The sequence below is a fragment of the Silene latifolia genome, chromosome 4 (genome assembly GCF_048544455.1).
Source record: "Silene latifolia isolate original U9 population chromosome 4, ASM4854445v1, whole genome shotgun sequence".
Taxonomy (NCBI): domain Eukaryota; kingdom Viridiplantae; phylum Streptophyta; class Magnoliopsida; order Caryophyllales; family Caryophyllaceae; genus Silene; species Silene latifolia.
Genome location: NC_133529.1, coordinates 37875344 through 37884539, shown reverse-complemented (window position 1 = coordinate 37884539; position 9196 = coordinate 37875344). Strand labels below are relative to the sequence as shown.

Genomic DNA, 9196 nt, shown 5'->3' with positions numbered 1-9196 from the left:
TTCTCGACGGTTATCTACTGGAAATCCGTAAAAAGAGGTTTTAAAGCATGATTTTAGAAATCGGTTTTAATGGTATTTTCGACATAAACCTTACAATTGATGATACAATAAAATAAAATACAATAAATAAAAGAGAGATTTACACCCTCAGACTTACATGTTGACGAAACGAGAAGGACTAAGATATCGATTAGTGATGCTCGACGCGAACGCAAAGAAAGTGCCCTCGTAAGAGGAAAACGATTAAGTTAATTAAGTTGATTGATGTGTAGTTGGTCAAATTGGTCGGTCATGCAAACGGGGAGGCTGGTACTCGGAAGGATCCGAGCTTACGTGGTCGAAAGTTCAAGCACGTAGACGCCAAAAAGTAAGAACAAAGTCTAGAATGCAAAGGGAGAAGAGAAGGGCGGACACTCGCGTGAGAAATATGAGGAGCGAAGGCTCCTATTTATACTAATCACGTGAAGGAATTAGGGTTTCGGAGACTCTTTGGAAGTGAATCTCGGAAAGATATGAAAAAGATACGAGAAACATGCGAGAAAGGGCACTCGGGAAGAGGCGCAGCAGCCACTGCGTCTCTTGGAAGAGGCGCAGCACTCGCTGCGTCTGTTCCCAAGTGGTTTCCTCCTGCTGAAGAAAGATTTCCGTGTTTGAGTTATGGTAGGACGGAAATAATCCGGTTTTCCTTAATATCTTATGTGAATATTACGGGAAATTTCTTACTAAAAGATAAAATTTATGAAATATGGAATAGAAATATCCTAACATTCCAACATTCGACTCGGGATTTAGCGGTTATCAGAAAATGGAGACGGTTTTAGGGCCAGACTCCGAATGTACTCTAATTACTGTCAAAACGACCGTATCGGCACGTAGATGACAACTAAGAGGTAGACATTAATATTTGAGCAATCACTTGACGATAATCTTACGAATTGTCCCAAATCGTTCCGCGTATCAAACATGCGGCCCAATCATCACTGGGTGGTTTGAGGGAGGTGCAGAAATGAGGTATCTACAGATGGTGGGATCTGCCCTATTGATGAATCGATCATTGAAGTCCAACATTCGCACCTCTTTAGAGGTCACAAGACGGTCAACATCAGCTCTTGCCAACCCAAGCAAGTCTCTAAACTTGTTCTTATACCCTTGAGAAGTGGAGGGAATAGCAGGCGAGTGTTCCGGGTCCCAACCACCAACCGCAGCAATTTCCTCGGGAAATGGGCAAATGTCGCCTCCAGGGAAGGCAAATACGTGATAATTCGGGTCCCAATAGTCAAGACAAGCATCTAGAAATGGTTTGACTACCTTGATCAACTTCAAGCTCAAAAGCGATCCAAAATTATAAGCACCCATGTCGTTTTTCTCCACATTAGAGAACTCATTTGTCCATTCTTTTAGACGAATTTCAAGAGTATTCATGATGTATGCCTATTTTGGGAGCTTTATGTAATAAGACGAAGAAAGACGGAAGAATTATGTGAATAAAACCTCCCTCGACGTCTCTATTTATACTAAAAGTTGTTTCCTAAAATCCGTCAGGACAGATGCACTGGGGAATAGGCGCAGCACCTGCTGCGCCTCTTCGAAGGGACGCAGCTCTTGCTACGCCTCTTCCTCAGCCTTCTTTCTGTGATTTTCAGCGATGGATCTTTCCTAAATTCCTCAACGAATAATTTTCTATTCATACGGGTTATTATTTTGGTAAATACGTCAAGTTACCATATTTCGTGTTTCCTAATTTCACGAAAACGCATTCCGAGACGATATCGACATTTTCGTCATTTTAGCACACTTATACATTTCTTTTTTTTTGGGGGGGGGGGGGAGGGAATCATTTCATCAACTTAATTTAATTTATTCATTTTTTCAAATTTATACATTTCCTTTAAATTTTTATTTAATTTAATTTATTCATTTTCAAACTTATACATTTCTTTTTATTTTATTTTATTTTTCCTTTTTTAGGGAATCATTTCACTCTCCTTCCACATTACATTTCAAACTTATATGTTTCTTTTTTTTAGGGGGTAACCCTTCCTACCGTCCGGTCATTTCCGGCAAAAATTTTGCATTTTCGAGTCATTGTTTTGTGCTAATTTAGGCATGTGTACAAATGTATGTTCTATGTGACTTCTATCTAAATTTCGACAGCATGACGGCAAAAACCGTCATCTACCAAACCTGTTCAAACCTAACCTGCAGGTACAAACAAAGCAACCCAGCAGCAAAGGCACTCAGGCCATCATATATACAACCAAAAGGGGACATGTACACCAAACTGGGGGCTCGAGCCCCAAAAAAAATCCAAATGTCCAAAATTTGGGTCCTAAAATGTACAAAATGTACAAAAATACAGCCCAAAAAACGAGAAGCAACAAAAAAGCTATTGCTGGTCGCCGTCTAGCTCAGCAACTCTCGCCTCGAGAGCAGCAACCTCGGCGTCACGAACCTCGAGCTCCCTCAGCAGGCAGCTGTCTCCTCTCGGGAATGGGCAAGCTCTCGCTCTAGCTCGCGCTCCCTCTGCAAACAATAAGAACTGGCTCATGTCAATCATTTCAAACATAAGGAAGACTAGAAAAATTAGAAAATGAAGTAAACGGAAGGTTCATACCTGACGTCCTCGGCCGCCAGCAAGTGTCTCGACGGCAGTAGCCCGCAGCCGGTTGGCTACCCTCCACAAAGCCACGAACCGGGACGGCGCAACCTGCGTTTCAAAAGGAAAAAACTCAAACGATTGGACAAACTCGAGCAAAATGTGTTCTTACACAAAATTATACAAGTTAGGAGACTCACCCTCCGAATCAGATGCTGCCACTCGTCCAAGCCAGCATCTCTCACCGCCACGTCAAAGTCACGTAGCTCGGAGATCGTCGTCATCCCCGTCGCGTAAGTGTACTCAAGGGTCTCGGGGTACTCTGGGGGCTCGATGCCCGCCGCCTCGACCTCCTGCAAAGTCAGGTGATTTCCATTAAACGATGATCATTCATCATGTTCTCAAATAATAAAAATGAAAGAGGATAAAGCACTTACCACAACCGGCCAGTACGCCAACCTCCCGTAGAAGAACGCCGAGTAGTCCAATCACCAGGAAGAAGGAGGGCGTCACCACCGACGCCATCCAGGTCAGCTTCCCTCTCAGCCTCAGAAGGCTCCCTAAACATCGTCCGAGGAGGATCGATGGGAACCGTCAAGACGTCCCGAGAACACTGACGAGCCAAGCGCTCACCCAAGTACCACACAGGACCCATCGACATCCTTAACAACAACCGACTCGAGCTCCTAGGTCGAAGGACCTCAGCCACGAAGGGAGGAGTGCCAGCGTACTCCTCCCAAGGCCTGGGCACCCACTAGAAAAGCAAACGAAAGGTCATTCTTATGATCAGTTCTAAAATTAAAAGAAGAGAGACAAACAATACAAGGTAAAATACTCACGCCGTCCAGCTGAAGAGCGTTCACCTCCCGCCGACAGACGTCGTGGAAGGAACGCCGACTCCTCGTGCGACACATCACCCAATCCCTCACAACGGGATAGGCCTTCTCCACCGGCTCCGTCCTCTTGGGCGCAAGGCCCAGAAAGTAGGAGTACACCCACGCCTGTAAAACAACATAATCAAGAACGATTTTTCATGATTCGATAAGAAAAGGAAATGATCTTTCATGAAATGAAGGTTCATACCTCCAACAGCAGTCTAGGGCCGACAGCAGCAGGAGAAGTCCCCTTCTCCATCAACTCCGGACGAACCATGGCCCTCATAAAGCGGTTGAGGACTGCAAAACCAGCAGTGACCCAGTCCCAATGGCCTAAGGAGCTCAGGTCAGAAAGAAAGGGAATGAGCTTCGTCGAAAGCCTCTCTCCCTTGTCTCTGAGGTAGATCGAAGACAGAAACCACCAGAGCCACAAACGGACCCTCTGCTTTGCAGTGCAGGGAGGAGGAGCAGTCTCCCTCCCCTCAATCACCACCAACGCCGGGGTCTTCCCCGCGAAGTAGTCCCGAACATAAGAACTAGGCACCAAACCGGGTACCGCAGCCGCCTTCGGCGCCAAGTTCCAGCCGATCAACCTCCTAGCCTCAGCCGAGTTAACTCTCATGGCCGTCTCCGGCCACTCCACCACCTCAGTCCCACACGGCATACCAGAAATCATGCTGTAGTCCTCTAACGTGACCCCCACCTCGCCAAAAGGCATGTGAAACGTGGAGGTCGTGTCCAAAAACCGGTCCAAGAAAGCTCGGACGAGACTGAGGTTGGCCCAAAGCTTCCTCCTCGCAATATCCCTCCAAGCCTGCACTAAAGCACCGAACGCTCCCCGCTCGATCATGGCTCGCTCCTCAGCCGACAGCCTCTCGTAGCACCCCATCATCGTCGTATAGCCCGAGAACGATCTGATGTTCCCGGCCTCCTATGTTGATTTGAAACAAAAGCTATCTTTAGCTCAGATGAAGAAGAAAAGGTTCCTGGAGATGGAGGCAAATAGTAGTGTAAGGTTCCTGCAGTCTGCTTGTTCTGATTTTCTGGTGCAAAAGTCAAAGGCTATGTGGGTTGATAAAGGTGATGACAATACGAAATATTTTCATAGTGTTATTAAGGGGAGGCAGATCAGGAATAAAGTTATCAAGATAGAGGATACTCAGGGGGTCTAGTGTGATGATCCTCAGCAGATTCAGGAAGCTTTTTTGGGTTTTTATACTAAGTTGTTAGGTACCTCTGAGAAGGTTCTGAATATTAGTCACAGGGTGGTCAAGATGGGGAAGGTTTGCACTGATGAGCATAAACAGTTGCTGTTGAGCCCTGTCACAAATGAAGAAATCAAGAAGGCTATGTTTTCTATCCCTAACCATAAGGCTGCAGGGCCTGATGGTTATTCTAGTGCTTTCTTCAAAGATGTGTGGGATATTGTGGGGGATGCTGTGTGCCTTGCTATTAAGGATTTTTTCCAAACAGGCAAACGCCTTAAACAATTAAACCATACCCTCATTTCTCTAATCCCTAAGTGTGCAATGCCTCAGAATGTTACTCAGTTTCGTCCAATCTCTTGTTGCAATGTGGTTTACAAATGTATTTCTAAACTTCTGTGTGCTAGACTCGCTTGGGTGCTGCCTGAGTTGATCAGTGATAGTCAAGGAGGTTTTATGAAGGGTAGGAGCATTGTTGAAAACATTCTTATTTGCCAGGACATAGTCAGGTTATACAATAGGAAATCAGTCTCTTCTAGATTCTTGATGAAAGTGGATCTGAAGAAAGCATATGATTCAGTCAGCTGGGAATTTTTAGAGGAGATGCTGGTTTCTTTGGAGTTCCCTTCCCATTTTATTTCCTTGATTATGGAATGTGTTAAAACTGCAAGTTACTCCTCGGTGCTGAATGGAGATATTTTTGGTTTTTTTAATGGAAAGAAAGGGTTAAGGCAAGGGGATCCTTTGTCTCCCATCTTGTTTACTATCTCTATGGAGTACTTGAGTAGGGTTTTGGGATATGTTACAGAAAATATGGGATTCAAATATCACCCTATGTGTGGCAAAATCAAATTGTCACATTTAATGTTTGCAGATGACTTGCTCTTATTCAGTAAAGGTGATGTGGGTTCTATCATGGTACTACTTCGAGCTTTTGCTACTTTTTCTAGGGCTTCTGGTTTACATATGAGCCCTCCCAAGACCAATGCTTATTTGAATGGAGTCCCTGAGGGGTTAAGGAGGATATTCTGCTTGCCACTGGAATTCATGAAGGACAACTCCCATTTAAGTATCTTGGAGTGCCTATTACAGCTGGCAGGTTAACTAAAGCTCAAGGTCAAATTCTGGTTGAGAAGAGTACTGCAAGAATAGTAAGTTTTGGATCCAGACACCTGTCTTACTCTGGGAGGTTGGTACTTCTTAATTCAGTATTGACTTCCTTATATACTTACTGGATGAGCATCTTTGTTATTCCTAAGCGTGTGTTGCATAGGTTGAACTCCATCTGTCGAAATTATTTGTGGGATGGCAGTTTTGATCACCTTAGAGTACCCCCTGTCAGTTGGGCAAAGATTTGTTCCCCTAAAAAGGTGGGTGGTCTGGGTTTAAGGGATAGTTTTGTGTGGAATGTAGCTGCTATGGGGAAGTTAGTTTGGTGGATCTTTTTTAATCCTGATAAGCTATGGGTGAAATGGATCAGCCAGATTTATTTAAAAGGCAGGAGTTGGACCGAGTATGTACCCAGTGGTGATATTAGCTGGGGATGGAGAACAATGTGTAGAGTGCGTGATAAGCTCAGTTCTGGTTACACTCAGGGACAATGGTTACTAGATGCTAAAGGCTATACAGTGAAGAGTGGTTATGAGTTGTTGAGAGTGAAGTATCATCTTGTTGATTGGCATAGTATTGTGTAGAACAAGTTGGCAATACCTAAGCATAAGTTCATCTGCTGGCTCATTGCCAGAGAAGCTTTGCAGGTTAAAACAAAACTCTTTGGCTTGGGTATTGCTCCTGATGATGATTGTCTGTTATGTGGAGGTGCTGCAGAGACACACATGCATTTATTCCAGCAGTGCCCGTATAGCAGACTTATATTGTTGGAAATGGCTAGTCTTTGCCATGTAGCTCTTCCATTTACTGATATCCTTAGATGGATTTGGCTGCAGAAGTGGTCTAAGCATCGAAGAGGAGTTCTGCTTTGTGCTTTCATAGCTTGTTTCTATTTTATTTGGTTGCAGAGGAATAGAGCAAGGGTGGAGCAGTCTCTGGTCAGGCCTGCAGAGGTGGTTAGGTTGGCTAGAAATGTTACTAAGATGCGGATTTGTACTTTCGAGAACCAATTTGATAATTATGATAGGCTATGGTTAGAAAGTATTGATGTATGTAAATAGAGATATGTCTCTATCAAATTGGCTTAGTTTGTAAAACTGTTAGGTTGTATTACCTAAGTTTGTGCTTAATGAAATCTTACATTACACCAAAAAAAAAAAGAAGAAGAAAAGGAATGACAAACAGAAATGAAAGAAGATGAATTAAGAGCGATGAGTTCGATTTACCAAGCTCTTCACCGTCCTGTAGGACAGGTGAGCCTCCGCAGCCCAAAGCAGGTGCCTACTCTCCCAGGTCTTAGCCCATGCAGGTGCTCCCCTCAGCTGGCGACCACCCCGTCCAACATTGGCCCGCCTCGGGGCCTCTTCCTCCTCAACAACCTCCTCCTCCAGGACCTCGTCCTCAGCAGCCGTCACTGCAGCGGTGAAAGCCTCCTCTAACGCCTCCTCAAGCATCTGAGAGGGGTCAACAGCAGTGTCCACGTCCATGGGATCCCTCCCGGATGTAGAAGCCTCGTCACCTGTAAAATTAAGGTAAATTTAGGCCGCGTCAAGTGACGACAAGCCTTGATTAGGGGATTTTCGAGTTTTCGGAGCTCCGAAATCGCTCTTTTTTCTCGCCATCTTTGGCAATTTTCCCACAAACCCGTTCGCTCATGTGGCGATTTGGGTCAAGTCAAGCCTAAGCTGAAGCCTAGTCATGGGTTCGAGTCGGATTTTCGACAGCATTTCGTTTTAACGGCGATTATGCCGTAGGAAGTGTCCTGAAAAAGCCTTCACAAATCAAAATTCCGAGATGGTAGGAAGTTTACCCATCATACAAGGATTCCAAATACCAAGTTTCGTCACAAATGGGCAATCCTAAGGCTATTTTCGAAGCAATTTACGGTTTAGATGTGAAACCGTCTCAATTTCACTCAAATGCTCAAAACTCAAGGAAAATTTGAAACAAATACATGGTTATGATCCTTATATTACCAATTAGCCGTTTATAAAGTCAATTTTGCAAGGAAAAATCATTTGGGGGAAAAGCCCCAAATTTTCGATTAATTAGGGTCGAAAACCCTAATTTTGTCGCTCTCATTTGATCAAATACGGAAGATAAATGCAAGATTGATACACATACCTCGATTAGTCATGGCAAATGCAAGCTTTTGGATCAAATTTTGACGAAAATGGTTGGAATTTGAGAGAGAAATTGAGAATTTGTGTTTCGAATAAATGAAATAAACCTCTGTTTCATCGGGTTCTTACGCAGGATAAACACGCCCAGGAAAAGACGCAGCAAGTGCTGCGCGTCATCCAAGGGATGCGGCTCTTGCTGCTCCTCTTCCTCAGCTTCCCTTCATACGAATTTTCAAAAATTCGTTATGAGTTCGTTATTTGTGGGCCCATCTTTGGTGCGCCTCTTCCTTGATGCCATATCACATATTTTGGTCCGTTTGACATTCAGTCTTCGCCCGAACCCGCATTTTCAAGCCAATTGCAAACTGCCATATATTATTTTTGCCAAGACATAGCTTGTCACAACGAGCGGTTCTTCTTTGACAGGTGTTTCGACACGCCTTTATTATGCTCCCCCAACGAGAGTACACGGATAGACATTCCCTCTCGAGACATGGAGATCAGTTCCCGATTATGTTCCCCCAGCGAGAGTTCACGACCGACAGTCATTACCTCTCGAGACATGGAGATCAACATCGACCCCAAGCTCTTCCGAAGTTTGTTTGAACCCGACCACAAGCAGATTTCTGCCAGCAGTTCTAGACTATGTCCTGCTGTCTTCTCCCAATATCGCATCTTGTTTCCCCTGGAGTTTCAAGGAATTTCAGGTATGGTCTCTTCTTATGGCTGGCGAGCCTCTTTACATAGTCTAATGGACTTTAAACGACCCTCCCCGATAGTCGACAGACTCTAAAATGTTCCCGACGACAGGTCTTTGGCTCAGACCCCTTGAGCCGCCTCGCGTCGCCATAGTCGTCAGGTTGTAATCTTCGATTGACCTGATGGCTATACTTTGACTTTCGCCTTGTCCAAGCCTCAGTCAAAGTGGGGGCTCCGTAGATACCTCATTTCTGCACCTCCCGCAAACCACCCGGTGATGATTGGGCCGCATGTTTGATAAGCGGAACGATTTGTGACAGTTCGTAAGTTTATCATCAAGTGATCGCTCAAACACTAGTGTCTACCTCTTAATTGTCATCTACACGCTGATACGGTCGTTTTGACAGTAATTAGAGTACATTTGGAGTCCGGGTCAGAAAACCGTCTTCATTTTCTAAAACCGAGTCGGAATGTTCTGGAATGTTCCAGATATTTCTATTCCATATTTTCGCAATCTTTTAATCTTTGGCAAATAATTTCCCGTAATATTCACACAAAATATTAAGGAAAACAAGATTAATCCGTTAT

At 44.4% G+C, this 9196-nt stretch overlaps 1 protein-coding gene across 1 annotated transcript; it reads left to right on the top strand.

Annotated features, from left to right (window-relative positions):
- The first annotated feature begins 4439 nt into the window (after nucleotides 1-4439).
- On the top strand, nucleotides 4440-6847 carry LOC141651405 (uncharacterized). The gene is made up of 4 exons (XM_074459120.1): nucleotides 4440-4551; nucleotides 4702-5775; nucleotides 5886-6336; nucleotides 6421-6847. The coding sequence occupies exons 1-4, from the start codon at nucleotides 4440-4442 to the stop codon at nucleotides 6845-6847; spliced, it is 2064 nt and encodes a 687-aa protein (XP_074315221.1).
- The last annotated feature ends 2349 nt before the right edge of the window (nucleotides 6848-9196 follow it).